The sequence below is a fragment of the Lathamus discolor genome, chromosome 14 (genome assembly GCF_037157495.1).
Source record: "Lathamus discolor isolate bLatDis1 chromosome 14, bLatDis1.hap1, whole genome shotgun sequence".
NCBI classification, from domain to species: Eukaryota; Metazoa; Chordata; class Aves; order Psittaciformes; family Psittacidae; genus Lathamus; species Lathamus discolor.
The window spans coordinates 9324503-9342368 of record NC_088897.1 but is presented as its reverse complement, the minus strand read 5'-3'; the positions used below and the strand labels follow the sequence as shown (position 1 = coordinate 9342368).

The 17866-nt window shown below is 52.7% G+C and overlaps 1 protein-coding gene across 1 annotated transcript; it reads right to left on the bottom strand.

The window, feature by feature from the left end:
• Window positions 1–5102: 5102 nt before the first annotated feature.
• TRARG1 (trafficking regulator of GLUT4 (SLC2A4) 1) lies at window positions 5103–17683 on the bottom strand. Its single transcript, XM_065694813.1, has 3 exons — window positions 17240–17683; window positions 10985–11117; window positions 5103–10421 (listed from the first exon to the last, which is right to left on the bottom strand). Exons 1-3 carry the CDS (start codon window positions 17645–17647, stop codon window positions 10414–10416), a joined length of 549 nt encoding a protein of 182 aa, XP_065550885.1. The 5' UTR covers window positions 17648–17683; the 3' UTR covers window positions 5103–10413.
• Between the last annotated feature and the right edge of the window lie 183 nt (window positions 17684–17866).

Here is a 17866-nt window from a genome sequence, read left to right as displayed (position 1 = left end):
CATCCCTTCCAATGTCGGTTTGGATCTTATCTTCCTTACCCATTCCCCTCTGCCTGATGCAGGGTTCTTGGAAGTGGGACCAATATTCCTCACCTTCCATCTGGGACCAAAGACGTTTGGGTGCCTGTGTCCAGGTGGGATCACTCGCCTGCGCTCCCCCACCTTCCAGCACAGGGGATTTGAAACACCCAAGTAGCAAGGCCGAGTGCGGAAGGGGGGAGATGTGGATATTTCCCTGCTGTGCTATAAATGGAGTTCCCTCTGGGTCAGGCGTGTATCACCAGTGCTAAATTTACTCTAAAATATTACTGAGGTGGGGAGGTTTGTGAGTCAGGTCTATAAAAGCCTGCACTGCTTATGTAAAGGAATACAGCTTGGGAAGAGGCAGCGGGCGGAGGGCTCAGCCTGCAGCAGAGCCCGTTCCTGGCATGATTCTGCCCTCTCCACAGAAATAGGTCCTTGTACTCAGGTAGCAACTGTGCCTTCAGGGCTCTGCTGGCCAGCTCTTCCTGTGCTTCCATATGCCTCAGGAAATGCAAATGATTCCTGTGTAAATCAGCTTGTGAATGAAAAAGAGCCCGAAACATTTGGGGATGCTCAATTCTGGTCATGCTTCAGGGACAGTTCAGCTCCAGTTGTGCCATGGTGCCTCTGGGAGAGGAGAGGAGGGATGCCAGGGGTGCTGCCATGGGGATTTCAGTATCCACATCTCTTCCATTCACTCCGGTCCATGTGTTTGGCCTTTGAAAAGGCTCCTGGAGGCAGCTGTGTCTTTGCTAACAGAGCATCCCTGTGTGCTTCACTGTGTCAGATGGGCACATGTTGGCCATCCTGCACCACCGCCAACCTCCTCAGGTCTAAGCACAGACATATCCATGGGGAATGAACCTCTCTTTCCTCAGGGAAAGCTGTTCCTTAGCTCAACAGCCCAGTCCCTTCTGCAAGCGTGGTACCACTGATGGCGTTCAGAGGTGGGTGCTGGCCTGGCACAGCTGTTGACCCAGTTTTGGGGACACTTCAGCTTATCCCCACTGTCTGTTTTGCAGTCAGAAATCAAGGTAACAATAGAGCATCACTTCAGAGCTTCAGGTCTTATCACCATTCCTTTAATTGCATTACATTTTGCTGTGTACCTGGGCCATCTGTTCCAGAGCAGTAATGAGTTGCAGTGCAGTGGGTGATGTGCTGGTTTCTTTCCCTGCCCAACCAGAGTTGGAGAAGCGATCCGTTTGCATCAGGGAATATAAAACACGGGTTTATTCAACTGGACCCAAGACCAAACAGCTGCTTTAGAAGCTGCAGCTGATAACGAAACGTTTCCAAGAGGCAGCGAGCTCAGCAGAAGGAGCGTTTCACCAGGAAAACTTCCAGCTTTGCTTTGTTCCATGCTGTGTGCTATCAAAGCAAACGACTCCACAAGCCTCAGAAGCATTCAGCAGCTCCTGCTCAAGAATAGCATCCGACATTACAGCTAAGCTGGAGACAATAGGGGCCATCAGCTGTCTTTTTCCTTAGCACATAAAGCAGTAGCTTAGCTCATGGAGAAATCCCCGTTACTCTGTTGGAGGTATTGGATGGGAGTTTTCATCTTCTGAAGGATGCAGCAGTAACCACCATAAAGGAAAGATCCTCATTTAGAGCAGTGCCCTGATCCGCTGGCGCAATTCCCACTTAGCTGGGCGAGCCGCGCTCTCCTCCTTCCCATTGCGCAGTCCTAACCCCTGCTCCTATAGAGTTTATCAGTTGTGTCTTGTCTGGCACCAGACATGGTTTGGGATGTGATAGAAACACCTGCCTTGTGCCATGTGGGATCAGCTGAGTCCTGGTGAAACACTGGGTGGATGTGGGAGCTGCGGCTCTGTGTGGGCAGGGGAGTGGTGACAGCAGAGGCATGCTGCGAGGAAGTCTTGATCCCTAAAGGGGAAGGCTGGTTCTGGGTAGGGAAATGGGAAGATGGAGGCACCCTTACAAAGCCAAACCCCGCTTTTCTCCGCCGTGGAGCCCACCAGGAGTGTGTTTCATTGAACTGCAAACCCTGAAGCTGCCCCCCACGCACCCGGATGTCATCTGGGATCTCCACAGTCACAGAAAGCAGTTGAGGAGCTGGGGACCAACTTTTTGCCCTTTGCTTGAACCCCAAAGCTCATGCAAATTCATTAGCAAAGGCAAATAGGAGGTGAGCGGGGAGCCTATGGTGTTCAGTAGGAAACACACAACATGGAAACTGGATGCAAGCCTCTTGCTGTTCCTTTGCCAATCTATTATACATGAGCCCATCAGAGCGGTGTATTAATAAAACAGGAGGCTAAAGCGCTCGGCACTCCCCTCTCCTCAGTGAGACATCAGGGGCGAGGCTGTCAGCTTCCTGCTTTGAAGTCTGGAGCCTGCATCTGCCCGGCTGCTTTGGTGACATGGTCAGGATGCTCCGAGGGGAATCTCGCCACCGAAGGGGAATCTCCATAGAGCTGGGAGTGAAATCCAGGACAAAGCCATTGTTCTTTCCTCTCAGCCTTCTCGCCTGCCGAATTCTTTAAGCAATGCACGCAAAAGGCCAAAGATGGCTTAAAGCAACCTCCGGCATCGTGGGCTGAGGTGCAAATTGCGTCTGTTCCTCGAAAGCTCTCCCCACCACCCCTGTTTTGTTATGCGCAGGTACCACCAACCACAACCGCAAGTCCCTTTGCTTTGCTGCGCGGTGGGGTGTGAGTTACACTGAATTTCCTGACTGCCTCTGGCTTGTTTCTCCCTCAGGACAGATAAAGGGGCTCTTTGGACCTCCCCTGTACCCACACTCATTGCCCAGAGCCTTTGTGCCTCCTGCACTTCAAGGTGAGCCGAGGCAGCAAGCGGATGCTGCTGAGTAACACAGGCGAAGTCCAGGAGTAGCAGTAGCGTGGTGTAAGCTCGGATCTGTGCGGCTGTGAGTATTTGTGGCTGGTGGCTGTTAAAGGTCTGAGCAGCTGATGTGTGAGCTCTGGTAGGTGAACTTGAACATGGAGAGCACTGGTTTAGGTAGCGTTATTAAGGGGAGGGTATTTAGGAGTGAGAACCAGCAGATCCACTCAGACCTGCGGTTTTCAAAGCAGTGAGGAGTGGATGCGCCGAAGAAATACACTTGATGTGCTGAAAATGCACGGAGCCAGGTCGGGGTGGGTAGCGCAGTGTAAGGGAAGGGCAATGGGATAACGCAAGCTGAGCTCATCGCCAGTGTGCTGGAGGCTGTGGAGCAGCTCTGCCTCACTGGGACGTGTTCGGGCAGTGCTGCACCAGGGCTGTGCTGCCTGAACCACAGGAAACCTTAGGGACCGACCAACACTGCGACAAGCTCTGGCTGACAGGAGCTGGGCTTTGTGTTGTGGGCAGAGGCAGATCTAGAACTAACCCCTGTCCCTTTGGTTGCTGTCTGAGATGCACATGAGAACAGGTCTGGTTTTCCTGAGTTCACGAGCATTTAATCTCCATCCTCTCTGGCTTTGAGTTCCTGGGTTTTTTTCCTATTGATTTATCTTTTGCCCCCCAAAAAACCCTGCAGTTTGTAGCCTTATGAAAGGAAAAAGGAGTTTATCAAAACACCACTGATTGAAAATTGCAAGTGCTCCAAAGCTTTGCTGTGTCACATCGGAGGGATTTGGCTTTGGAGCCCAGGGCTTGCCTTGGACGCTCTGTTCACCCTGCTGCCACACCAGCATGGGTATAACCATTTCCAAAGGCGACCATAGCAAGTCAAGGAGCTGAATCTGTTTCACTGCAGCGTTTGCTGCTGAGTTATAACCCCTGGGCTCCATCGAGGGAGCAGAGCCCTGGGCAGTGCTGGTGGCTCAGTGCTCCTCAGTGCCCCCAGTTTCACCTGCCTCTGCCCTGAGGAACCTCTCTGGCTCCAGGCAGGGCCATTAAGTGGGTTTGATGCTGAATCACGCTGCGGGCTGCCAGCATTGCAGAGAGTTTACATCTGTCTTTTCCCATCATAGACATGGATGGAAAGGGAAGTGCTGTGTCTGGTACTGGCTCTGGGGCCATAAGGGCTCATTTGTGATCCCTGCTGCCTCCCGTGTGCGTGCTGCTTCGCTGGGAGAGGGAAGGAGTCATCTTCGGGAAGCTGCGAGGCTGTTACCTCCAGTAAGTCCTGCCCTGGGCTGCTCGAGTCTATTGTACAGAGACAGAGCCGTGTCGGACAACCAATTCATCTCAGACTTGGCAATTGGTCTCTCCAAGCTGAGCTGGGTTGGAAGCGGCAGCGCCATTCATTCCCAGAGGATGCCAGAGCTGTGTGGCGAGAGGAGGGTGTCAGGATTCAGCTGAATGAAGTGGTTGTGCTCTTCAGCTTCAATAAGGATCGGTGGCCTTGGCTGTGTGCTGTTACACAGAAACAAACCCTGGTAGTGACCCAAGGAGCGCGCGATCCACAGCCAACAGCCTTCCAGCCTGGTTGGGAAAAGACTGAAGCCAGTGGGTTTGGAAATGGCTGGGGTTTCAAGCCTCGGTTTAAGGGATTTATAAAGGGGCTTGGTTCCTGGAGCTGCTTGCATTTAGGCTCTTTGAATGGAGGCGGATGGTGCTGTCACCCTTGGAATCATGGCTGGATCAGTAATGTGGGGGTTTGGGCAGATTTGGAACGTGTTCTGCTGTACTCGATTGGGCACCGCGCTATTGAACTGCAGCGGCAGGGCCAGCAAGGAGCAGCGGTTCCTAGTGGCTCTTCCCCATCCCATCCCTGTGTGCTGCAAGCAGGGAGGATGCCTCCTCCTTCCCCGGTCTGGCAGCAGGCCTCCCACAGTAGAGCCATGGAATAGTTCGGGTTGGGAGGACCTTTAAAGCTCATCCAGTTCCAAGCCCCTGCAATGAGCAGGGACATCTTCCACTAGACCAGGTCCAAGGAGCTCAGTGGTGCTTGATGCCGCAGCACGAGGCTGACCTGTCCGGCCCTTTCTCTGCTCTGCCCTGTGCTGTTTTCTTCTGCCCTTTGCTTATCTGTGTGATTTTCCACCCACTGCACCCAAAACACCAGCTTCACCCTGCACTTGCTCTGCGAGTGGGAAGCAATAGTTAAAAGTTTGGCTGTTCTCTCTCATTTAGACAGAAGAAACAAGTTCAGCTTTGACCATGCATGTTACATTTTAATTTATCTCATGCCAAGAAATACAAAGAAAGTGTATAGGATATACCACATCATCCTGCAGGGAAAGAAACACCCATCAGCAAAGAGAAGCTCCCAGCTGCGGTTCCTGATGTGTTCATGCTGTGCGTGAAACGGGGCTCTTCCAGTTTGGCTTCAAAACAGGAGGAGCTGGTGCATGGACGGTGGCTGTGGCAGTGGGGGGATAGACCCTGCGCTTCCATGCAAAGGATCGTGTCCTGGGCACCATGTAACAAGTGCCATCAGGGTCGCCTTGGTGAATCCTGCACACGTTCCCTTTCTGATGTTTCTTATCCCGGATGGGTATTTATAGGTTTGAATTTTGCTACCTACTGGTGTCAGCAAATGCTTTACAAACATTCCCACTCTGAAAAGGCTGCTTTTCCCCAGCACCCCCTCGGCTTGTGCCCAAGCTTGGGAGTTCGCAGTTCAAACCGAGCGGTCTTTGCCTAAATTAAAGGATTTAGATTGAAAGGAAAACGACCTTAAATCTGCACTTGTTGCAGCCTGACTGCGCAGCCCTGGCCGTGGTCCTGTGACAAGGAACAAAGTGGTGGGGTGAGGTTGGGTCCATTGCGGATACAAAAGGAGTAAGTCACGGGAGCAGCCCAGCGGGTGCATTTCTGCAGCCTCCCCCTGGACTCTGAATGGAAACTGGGGTTTAGTTTTATATGAAAGGCAGGATCTGCTCCCCTTGTCTACATGGAGAAGTCTGTACTTGGAACGGCTGCTACCGCAGCGGTATGTGCTAGAGTCCGGCTCAGAGCCTCAGAGGAGCAGTTTCCCTCCTGGATAACCCATGTCAGTGAAGCCCAGCAATGACACCTCATGGCCAACAAGACCCTTCCTGGATTGAGGAAAAGGCAGAGGATGGGAGGGAAGATCCTGTGAGGCTCGTGCATTGCTCTAGGGGGGAAGCATGTTAAGGAGGGGGTAAATGGGAACAGAGTGAAAAACCCGACAGAAAAATCAAACCCTCATTAGAAGCAAAGTCTGAAATCAAACCTTTTGCTGCTTTCTCTCCTCCCTTTTGCCTCCTCTGCCAGCACCCATCAGCGTGTTGCTGCGACCGACTGATTCCTGCTAGACCTTTCCTGCCCATCGGTCACTGCATCTATAAGAAGCTGGTATGAAACCGAGCTGCCTTGTCTGCCTTCCACCCAGCGCTGCTGTACCCAGCGGAGGCTCTCCTGTGTCACCCCGCAGGGCCCAGCTCTCCCCAAACCCTTGGCAGAGGAGCCCAGGGACACCAGCGATAGAAAGGTGCCAACAGCCACGTGCTCTGCTCAGAGACTCCCTCCCAAGCCGTGCAAACTGTGTATTTATATCCCACCGGGACCTCGCACTTGTCGATCGTAACTCCTACTTCCACTTACATTTAGAGACGTTTCCCACCTTCTCCAGCTCTTCATCAAGCTAGCCTCCTACCAGCTCCACCGCAGGTAAGGCTGGATTGCCATCGCATCGCTTGGCTCTCTCACCTCTCCGTCACTAGGGGATAGAGATTGGCCAGGCCCTGAGGATTTCATGACTGTTCTAGCCGCAAACCTGGAAACCTCGACTCTGATGTGTGCGGAGAGGAGGCTGCAGCAGGTGGCAAAGAGCTGCCACAAGCACCAGGGCTTGTCTGTGGGGATGGAGAGGGGAAGTCTCACCACAACATGGTTGTGATCGCCCTCCTGCATGCTAAAAACACAGTTAAGGAGTGGAGCGGTTGTGCCTGGATGTGGCAGAATCATGAGGGATGCTGTTACTCCCCATAGACCAAAAACGGACCCCTGCCTGCGGCTGGCCCCAGTTTGAAGTGCAGTGATTTACCTCTCGTAACACAACAGTGAGGTGAGCGTCAAGGGCTGGAGGCTCAGCAGCTTTCTCTTCATGAATGCAAACTGATGCACCCAAAAGAGCCAAAGAGGCAGCTGGGCTAGGATAAAACCGTGGCATGTGGAGAGCAAGGACCTAGTGGCAAAACCCTGGCAAAATACCAGGCTGCAAAATGTACAGGGAAGGTGGGGGAGAACGGGGAGAGGAGACTTTCCGGATAACCCTGGGGAAGGTATTTCTCCAGCCCTGGAAAGCCAGGATGCAAGGAGGGAAAATATTGTCAGGAGTAGCTGTCGAGGCTTTCCCCTGGATTTGAATGCGGGGTAGGAGCACAGAGCTGCATCCAAGAGGGCAGGATAACTGCATCTAATCAGAAAGAAGCTTTTAAAGTGAAAGGCATTTAAATGTCTCTTTTTATCCCTATTCTATTATAGCTAATAGTGAGGCGAGAAGCAGTCACCTCAGCAGCCCCATGATGCAGGTGAAGACAGGAGGCACAAAGCAACAGATCATCACCATGGGATCCTTTGGGAAAGCTTCTGCCTTCTCCTGCATTCAGGTGAATTCTGGTTCCTCTGTGCTTCCCCAGCCTGGGACTTCTGGCAAGGACCATTGCAGCTGCCCCGCAAAGCCCCCTTCTTCCTGCAGCTGCAGGTATCCCAATGTGCTCTGAAGTGTGGTGTGTGTTTGTGTAGATCCTCTTGGAAAAACCCAGTGTGAAGGAGGTCTCTATTCCTACGTGGTTTTAATGAGGAGGAGCCAGAAACACAGGTTTCTTTATGGAGCTCATGTGAGTGAGCAACTCTGCCATCGGTGCAATTAGAGCAGCGTAACGCTAACCCACCTCGTGGGGGGTGGCAGGGTTTAATCCTTTAAATGAGGGAAAGCTCTTTAGATGAAAGGCTTTATATAATGATAAAAGAGCATTTAAACTCTTCCTTAATAAATGTTGGGTGCTCTCAAGTACTATAACTCATTGCGGCAGCTTTCCCTGAACGTCAGCTCTTCCTGCCCAAGGAGGAGCTTGCTCAGCTCTTACCATAAGCTGAATTTTGGCAGCCCAAAGGGCAGAAGATGCACAGACAGGCAGCACTGCCCTTACAGATCTAGGGGAACATACTGTGTGCTTCCCAGCAAGCAGCTTTTGGATTCGAGTGTTAAAGAAGGAAACGTTTGGGGGGTTTGATGGGATTTCATCAACCGTAAGGGGAGATGCTGGGTCTCTCAGGGCGGGTTCTGAAGAGATCTGGTGCCAAGGGGCACCGTGGCAGGGCTGTGAGTGGGCGCTTGCACCCAGCAGCGCTCAGGGGCCCCTGTTTGCTGAAGAGCACAAAAAATGAGCTGCGAAAGAAAGGTTGAGAATTCGGCCCATTTTAGAAGCCATTGGTTTGTAATAGAGCGCTGGCAAAGGGGTGGATGGGTATGGAGCCCCAGGAAAAGTGCCGTAGGGATGCGCTATTGCTGTGAATCCCATTTAACACAGGGGAGAATGGTAACAGCATGCCTAGGGGATGTGGCTTTCTGCAGTAACTACCATGCAGAGCCATGGGCGTTCTTGTCACCTGTTTGGTTGCTCCTCTTTAAAGTGTTTTCTTTCTCTAGGCGTTACTTGAGTTCCGGGGTAACTACAGTATGGATTTACAGTGCACCCCACACTGTGCTAACCCCACACGTGCACTCGCATAGTCCAGAGAAGAAGTTGCCATGTGTGGGGTTTCTTATGGTGTGCAGTAGATTCTCCATGTAGACAAGCCCTCAGAAACGTTTGACTGGGTCTAAGGTTTGGGTTGTTTGGGGTTTTTTCCCCCAGGAGATTGATGGTTGGGAGCAGAAGTGCCTTGAAGCACCTTATACCTTGGTGCAGTCCGTATTTCTTGGTGCCAGGTTGCCCGCTAGAGCCAACAGAAGGGCCAGGGAGTGCAGCTCTTGGTCGTGTACTTGTGCCCGCAAAGTTCTGATAAAAGAGAGGCTCAGCTAATGCAGAGCCCGTGGATATGGTCAGAAATCACCTACAAAGCCTGACTAAATCACAGGCAATAAAACTTTGCATAGTCCGGGTGGTCGGGTAGAGACCAACCTCAGTAACAACCCACAGCACGGACAGGGTGAGGGCGAAGGAGAAGGGATGGGGCTGAATGGAGGCTCAAGGGAGCGTGTTGGGATCGGATCCCATGGGAAAAAGCATGGTGTGGAAGACATGGCAGGGCGCACAGTACCTACAGGCAGATTGGGAGGAGCAAAGTCTGTTTTCTTGTTATGTTAAATACAAAACATTAGAAAATAACACTACTTGTGGAACTGACCCCAGCCAGCTCCGGGGGTGCTGGGGACTCCCAGAGATGCAGAAGAGTGTGTTAGGGATGGAGGGACAGGAACAGGGCTTTTAAACTCCTCTTTGCCTCTGGAAATCTCCTGGAAAGCCCTAAACTGAAGCCCAAAAGGGTTGGAAAGTGGGGGCTGGATCATGCTGACGTTTGTGTGTGATGGACATGATGTGACATAAATATGTAAGTGGGTAGAACGGGCTCTCCGTGCCATGGTACTGCTGCTACAGATATACCAGGCTCTTTTCTCAGCGCCATGAGTGTTAACCTCACTTTGGGTGCACAGAGAGGGAAATGGGTGGGTTCACAGAGAAAGCATTATTTTGCATTCCATTAAAAACCCCACCGCTGGGTCAGGGTGAGGAGGAGCCTGGGGTTCTCATGCAGCAACATCCTGCTCTGCCAGCTCTGAGATCTGCCCTAAGCGATAAAAGAGCTCGTAGGAACAGACACGGAGAACATTCCCAAAGGCATGCAAATGGTCATTGTCTCTTTTTTTGTTTGGTTTTTTTCATCAAAAATACAAAAGCACCCACCACATCCTCCAGCTTTTGCTGCAGTTTCGTGCGGAGCAGAGCCGTGGTCCTGCTGCAGCTCTGCTCTTCCCTCCTTCTCCATGGAACAGCTCTCAGCTCCCAGTGGCAGTTTGAGCTTTGGGGGTTCTTTTATTGTAGAGACAGAATCTGACGACTTAAAAACCAACTCCCCATGGGTTCAGTGACTTGTGCCAAAATCCTCAGGAGGATTCCTCAGAATGTCCTGTTCTCGCCTTTCAAAAGAAGCTTCCTTCTTGGAACTCCCTTCTCTCGTACTTTAGTTGTCTTCCCCACTCCGTGAGTTTTTGCTGGAGGGGAATGAGGTAGTGGATTTCCCCCTTCTCCTCTCTGCGTGGCATCCCATGTCCTTTCCCATTCCTTCTGGCGATGTTTGTTATCCCATCACTTGTACAAACTCATTTCCAAGAGGCGATGAAGTAGAAGCATGCGTTCCTTCCGACGGCGCTCCAGAGCAGGCTGTCCAGGGCTGCCCACCCACACTGTGACAATTTTTTGTTGCAAGGCTGAAAGTAAAACCCCCAAAAGGAAAGTTGTCTTCCTCCTCTTCGAGGCATTTGCATGCTTTAAACATCTTCTAGGAAGCTGCAAAATAAAGAGAGTCTTAGGGCACCTTCCAGTAGCCACTGGCACTTCCCTTATGCACTTGGGTTGGGCTTTGTTCTGAGGTTCCTGTTTGCCTGTGCTGCGTGCTGGTCATGATGGGTTGGCAAATGTGTTTGTGTTTGGGAGGCTCCCCAGACGTTTTGGGGCTGGGTGGTTGGGGAGGTTGATCTGTGTGCTGAAACCCTTCTGTTTTTCCCCCACTATACCCTTGTAAACCCATCACAGGTTTGCCAGGGCAAGATCTGTCGCCAGGGGTACTTGTATGGTCACCGTCGTGCAATGGGAAGACTTTCCGTTCTGGTCCTTTGAACAGGGTATGTTGCTACTGCAAGGGCCCTGCTCTGCAAGGTGTCCTGCATGTGTGTGTGCAGTTCATGATGGTCATGATTAGTGTGCTCCCACTGCAGCTGGGGTGAGAACTGAGCACCACCTGCCTTAGTGTAGTGGTTGGTGATGGTGGGCATGTGTGTCCTATTCAGTGGGTTATAGACCGGTGAGGGTCCTGCTCTAGCTGGGCTGGGGAAAAGAGAAGGAGATGTTACCTCTGACGCTGAGTGAAATGTAGAGCACGATGATGATGGTCCCCAGGACGATGGAGACGATGCTGAGCAGCCTGGCCATGCGCCCGAGTCGCCGTGCTCCATCCAGGTCCCCTTGCTGCCCGCTGTTCCTCGACTGGGGGAAACACAAAAAAAGGCTCTTAAGGGCAGCCTTGGCTGTAGTCCCCAAAATGAGAGGTGACGTGATTCCCCCTGTGAGCCCATGGCTTCGACAGCCCATGGTCTTGCTGAACTTACATGGCTTGGAGAAGCCCCCCTCGAGATGCTGTTCTGCTTGTCCTGGATAGGAGCTGGACTGGCTTGAGTCTGTCTTTTGTTAGAGTGACTAAGAGCAAGCCCCAGCATGAAGGAGGAGGCACAGCACAGCCCCAGCCCCTTTCTCTTCCATAGAAAACCCTGGAATTCTTGAGTTCAGTCCCCAGAGCAGCTCAGTTCTATGGGACTGCATCCCCCAGTGGCACCACTGCCTTTCTGTGCAGGAAAAGCATCCTGCCACCATCATCCTCTGCAAATCCATAATTGGGAAGCGATGTATATTGCGAGTTTAACAATCACTGACAAGCTGCAAAAGCAAAAAGCAGTGACATTTCCTAAGCAGCATGTGGCCTCTTTGCTGGCCACTGAGCTGAATGTGTGTGTGAGAGGAAGGGGCTTTCATAAAGTGGACACTAACCGCTGGCTTTCATCTTGTGATGGGATGTGATTTGGTGCCTCTGGTTACCCTGGATTTCTGCATCAGCATAGATGGGTTGTGCTCACCAGCTCTGTTACTAAATGCAGTCCTCCTACAGTGAGCTCCTGCTCTTATGTGTGCTGTAGGGAGGGAAGGAATAGGCCTTCTGCTTCTAGTTCCATTGTGATTTCCCCTGCTGCTCTTCAGTTCCATTGTGATTTCCCTGCCTGATTTCTTCAGGCAGCTCAGTAAAAGCTTTCGTAACTAAAAGAAATGGCTCCCTGGCTGTGGCAGAAATGAGGAATTAGATGGGGAAAGCACTGGAGGGTGCCTGGAAATCATTGTGTGTAGACTCATTAAAGGATTAAGAGAGATCCCCAACAGTTGGAGCTAAAACAGGACTTGCCTGGTGCCGATGCTGGTGGGCACTGGTGTTGTAGCCAGCTCTCGGCGGGATAAATTGCAGCAGTGGCAACGCAGGGTGGATGGAACACACAGCTTGGAAACTGCTTTTCACTGCTCCATCAGGGCTGGCCACCCATGGGCTTGACAGGGATCTAGATCCTGGCGGCAGCTCCAGGGTTAGTGAAGCTTCCCTAGGGAAGTGCTGCTGCGGCCACAGCTGCAAGGCGCTGGATGGGTTGAGCAGATTTGGGCTCATACCCAAAGGGAAAAGACTTAGATTGGATTGAGCATGGGCTCACCCAGACCTTACCTGGTGCCTGATGGTGCAGAGAGGGTGATGCTGTGGCCTGACTCCTCCATGCTTTGATGCCGGCTTTTATTGCCCTGTGTTCAGTGGTGCTGCTGACCTGCTGGGCAAGAGAAGCCTCCGCCTGTGCCAACCACACACAGCAGCCTGACGACCAAGCAGAGCTCACCGGATGAAGCACAATACACAGCTGCATGGTAAACTTTCAGAGTAAGTGACTAAATAAGGACTGATCTTGCTTCTCGCACTTGTAATTGGCAATCACTTGGTTCCCAAGCGAAAAATAATGGAAATAAGAATTCCTTGTGAGGAAGCAGCATCACTGCTGAGAGAAGAGCTCACAGTGCGCCTTGGCTTGCTTGGAGCGAGCATGCCGGGGCTTCCTGCACTTGGCTAAGGGAGGCCCTAGCACTTAGCAGAAGGGCTCTGAGCAGCACCATGGCGAGGTTATTGTGGTGAAATTACTCACCGTGCGTCAGCATTTGCTGTGTGTGGTATTGAGGCTGGAGCCCCTCCATCAGCAGAACAGGAGCTCCCTGCTAGGGAAGAGGCAGACGGTCTGTGAGCAGCGCGGCTCTCCAGGCAGAGAAGCCTTCCCGAATTCACACAGTGCCCTTCTGCCTCCCATGAAATCCATTGGGAAAGGGTTTTGGAGGGAGCGGAATTGGATAAGGGGGTTTAAGGTCTATACAGGCAACGTTTTCCACCTTGATCCAGTGGAGGAGTTGGGCAAAACTCCCCTCGACTTCACTGGGGACAGGCTTTTGTGGATGCTTTAAATGCCTCGGAGCAGTTACTCTTTCTTTAGAGCTGGTTTTAAGTATTCAACATATTTACATGGGTTAAATCTTCACCTGTTCCATCCACCTCCAGCCATGCTGCCTTGGCTGAGCCAGGGGTTAGGAAAAGAGGGAAATCAGGAGCAGGCTGCAGGGCTGCCTGCATGTCCGCCATGTACCAGCTCCTCCCTTTGGAGTGTGGCTGCTGCAACTGGGGAAACAGCTAAGAAAATAAATATGCTACCTATAAAGAGTTAAAGATGGAAGGGTATTGTCCCTGCCCGTGGCAGGGGGGTTGGAACTGGATGATCCTGAGGTCCTTTCCAACACTAACTATTCTATGATTCTATTAAAACAATCCCACTTTCCTTTCAAAAGATGTCTGTCTCAGAAATAACAACTGCACTGGAAATGGTCCCCTCTCAAATGTTTTGAAATGAAATAGGAGGCCCAGCACAGCTCCAGCCCTAACTGTGAAACACCAGTGAGCATTCAAATGAGCAAATACTTGACGCTATTGCACCATTCCCACTTCATTTTGCGCCCTTTTGGCAGCACCATGACCAAATGGTCTCCAGCCCAGGCTGTGTGCTGGCTGCTGCTCCACAGTGCTCCATAGGTGAAATGCAGCTTTAAAGGTTTCCATGTTCTCGTTTTAGTTTGTATCACCATGTAAATAACGTAGCAGAGCCTCAAAGAGGCAGCTGCTTTCACTGCATCCCTGCAGCCATCCTGCTCCGCTCTCTTGACACCCTCTATAACACCATCCCCACTGCTGGCACCAAGAGAGCTCAAGACTTTGTTCCTTCTGGTCTCGGCAGCCCGTTTGACAGACCATATCCAAAACCAGCGGGATGCAGCCAAGAGCCAATTTTCATTACAGAACAGGAGGTGACAAAATGAAGCCTCATGGGCTGGCGGTGAGAGCCGGGGAGGACGCGGTACCCAGGGATTGACAGGATCCCTGCCCTGCTCACTGACAGCTTCCAACGGTTGGGATTCTTTTTTGGGCTCCGGTTTTTGTAACATGTGTAATATTTTTACAGGGTGTGGGATAGATTGCCATGAAATACGCAGCTTCAGCTGTCTTCTAGGGAAAACACATAAGCTAAGGAATTGGATATATTTGTCACTAAAGCCTCTGGAAGCGTTTATTGTTCATTTATCCTGAACAATTATGAAACACAGATGAGCACTGGCACGGGCTGTTTAGCAAGCTTTTGTTACTGTACATATATTATTCATTGGTGTGGAACAGTTGGATTTTAGCTCTCTAGTATCACTAATCCTGTGTTTTGCTTTCCGCATAAAAACATTAACATCTTGTTTATTAATCGAGACTCGCCAAGGCAGAATATCCCAGAAAGGCTTGAGGGCTATGGGGGAGTGAGTCGCTGCGTGTGTGCCAAGGGACTCCCTGTGCCAGTGCAGCAGTAGAAAATCAGTAGGGCACTAGAAGTGGGGCTGGAAGGGCAGGCTGCACCACAGCACCCATGGGGCCAGGTAAGGCTGGGTGACTCGAAAGAGTTATTAATCTTACCTGCGTTCAAACTGTTCCCTGTTCAAGCTACTGCTCAGGAGGTTCTTTTGCCTGATAGATTGCCTAACTTGCCTTGTTGCAAAAGAATGCAATTACTTTTCCATGCTAGTTACAGGGATGGAGAAGATGGATCGTCACCTCCTCTTCCTCGTAATTGTTTCCAATTTATGAACTGGCTTCAGCTGCACTCTGCTGCCTTCCACCAGTTACTCAGAATAATAACCCTCAACACTTGCATTGAAGAAAACATTCTGAGAGGGATATAAATCAACATCAGACCTAGAGGACTGTCCATTTAACATGAATTAATGATAATTTGACTTCTCCCACATCTTTGGGGCATGACAGTACTGATTTCGGATACAAAGTACCGTGCGGAATTGCCCTTGGTATTACTGTATGCTGGTTCTGGGTGGATTTGCATGTTATTTTTCTCAGTTCATTCAATTTGTTTGGACTTTTGTACACTGGTAAGTGAGCGGCTTCTTCTTCCCTGATGTGGCTGCACTTTGGTTGGATTTGATAACAGCCTACAGCGTGTGTGGTACCCAGCACTGCCCTGCACTCCTCCAAGACAGGTCCCAAGCTGCGCTGCCCTTGTGTCCATCAACCCCACTCTCTGGCTTGGGGAAGGATCCGAACCCCTCAGTGCAGCCAGGTCCTTGCTTGGTCAAGAAAACACATCCAAGTGTTGATGGAGGAGCCTCCAGGTAACTCATTTCCACAAGACCAGCATTATCAGGAACAGGCTGAGGGCCAGAGCTGATTTTCTTTTTCCACCTCTGGCCATAGGCCCTGCTGGGATCTGAGAGCAGCTTTTGAAAACTGATTTATGAGACAACCCAAAAGCATTCATTTGCTTTCCTCTCTTGTTACTGCTCATTACTCAGGAAAAATCAGCTTTCATGTGCAAAAAGCATTGACTTCGGAAAGAAAAATACAATGGCAAAGCTAAAGGAGCATCAGCACATTGTGGAAAGTTCCCCCTGCTGCACCAAGCACCGGGAATCATGAAAGCCTAGTTCCTGCTCAGGTCTGGGGGTTGGTTTTATTCTGTAGGGAGACCTGAGCCTGTGGGAGCCTTGCGAGTCACTAGGAACTACATTCCTCCCCCTCGCAAGCATCAGTTTATGCCCCAAGACCTATTCCTGCTGCCTCTGGTCAATGCTGCTACTTGCTTTGGAAGCAGAAGGCAGCCAAGTAGTCTTTCTGCCTTGTTGGTCCTGCCTGCCTTCGGGTTTAACACAGTAAATACACACCCGTACCTCTCTGTCTAGCTGTATTAACTAACTTCTGCTCTTTCATCACTGTTTATTCTTCTACTCCATGGGGTTTATGTGGCCCACAGCACATCCCCACCGCGCTGGAGGCTGTAACGCCTGCAAGAGAGAGTGTGAGAATCTATTTTGCATGAAGGCTAATGTGGTTGGAAAATCCCCGTGAGAGACCTTGTTTATTACCATGGATATGCAATACCCAGCTGCTTTCCCTCTCGTTGCAGTGCAAAGCCAAACAAGGCTGGCTGGCTTCCCCGTATGCTGCCTAAACAGGCTCCACCACACAACTGTACTACACAGATGACAGCTGGCATTGGCAGAAATGATGATTCCTCCTCAAAATGGAAACTGGTCTCTCTAGAGGGCTTTCTGTGGCAATTGCCGGTGTCTGTCTTCAAGTTGGTGGTGGTGGGTTTGGGGGAAATGCTGGCTGCCGGTACCCTTCAGTGTATTTGTGTGGTAAGCAGGTAATTACTTTCCCTGACATGATTTTCGAATAGAAGATTCTTCTCCATTGTAAATTAAAGGTATAAAAGGTGCCCAGGGGCTGAACAGCAGCGTAAGGGGGGTGACTATACGTGCAGGGCTGTGCTGTCTGAGCCACCTCTAGTTGAGATGGGTGAGAGGCTGGCTGGCTTTATGCTCCCCTCCTCTGATGCTGGTGGATTTGCTGAGGTGTGGAGGATATTGAATGAAGAAAATAGCTTCTTCAGGGCACCTAACAGAGCCGCAGGTGCAGCCTGTCCCTTTGAGGTGTCCGAGGAGGCAGCCTCCAGCCAGGGTCCCCCCAGTGCTGCAGGGCTGGGCTCGGCTGCTGGGTGGTGCGGAGGGAGGGAGGGAGGGAGATCCCTTGTCCTCGCTTCGCCTCGCAGCTCCTGCCCGGGGAAGCCCAGCGAGTCGCTCCGGACCGCTGCCGGGCGGCAGGGACCGCGCTTTCCTGGGTGCGCCCAGATCCCGTCCTCAAATCCCCGCCGTCCATCTCCATCCCGTCACCTTCCCGCTTGGGAAGCCGGTCCCCGCCCGCCTCCCTTCGCCAGCGCGATGGAAGCGCCGAGCAGCGGCACGGCGCGGCAGAGCCCCCCGCGATCCCGGCTGGGCTGCGGGAGGTGCCCGGGCTCCTCCCGCCCCGGTCCCCGCCGCGTCCCGGTCCCCGCCGGTGCAGCACCGCGGACAGCTCCGGCGCGGCCCCGGCCCCGTCGAGGCGGCGGCAGCGGGAGAGGCTCCGGGAGGGTCCGGGCTCACGGGTCCGCACTCACCATGATGGAGAAGACGAGGCCCACGATGTTGATGGGCCAGACGGGGCAGAAGCAGGAGAAGATGGCGAGCACCAGGTAGTCCCGCGGGCGGCCCTGCTCCGGTGCCGCCGTGCTGGTGGCGATGGAGGAAGCTCTGCCCAGGCTGAGCCGGGACGGCGAGAGCGGAGGCGCCTCCAGGTGCCCGACAGACACCGACTTGTAGGAGAGCCCGTGCCCGTTGCGCTCCGCCTCGCCGGGCAGCGCGGCCGTGAAGGATTTGGAGCCGCGGAGGCCCTTTTCCTCCCGACCCTCAGTCGCCGCCAGCAGCTTCTCGGTCTCCTGGAAGCGGGTGGGCAGCGCCGTGCCCGAGCCCGAGCCGGAGCCCGAGCCCGAGCCCGAGCCGCCGGGCGCGGAGCCGCTGCTCGCCATGGCCCGGCGGAGCGGGCTCCGGGAGCGCCCCGCAGCCGCCGCTCTGCGCCCGGGGCCCGCCGCCCCGCGGGAGGCCGTGCCGGAGGAGGGGCCAGCCCGGTTCAGCCCCCGGGGCAGGATTGGGGCCGCGGACCGCCCCCGGGGTGTCCCCGATCCCCCCCGCCCCTGGGCTGCGCTCAGCCTCCGCCCGAGTCGCTGCCCCCGGGGATGCGGTGGGTG

Excerpts from the sequence above, each read along its gene's own strand:
- TRARG1 (XM_065694813.1), bottom strand. The coding sequence starts at position 17,647 with ATGGCGAGCAGCGGCTCCGCGCCCGGCGGCTCGGGCTCGGGCTCGGGC. Across the intron at positions 11,118-17,239 it reads GCCTCGTCTTCTCCATCATG|TCGAGGAACAGCGGGCAGCA; the intron begins GTGAGTGCGGAC and ends TGTTTCCCCCAG.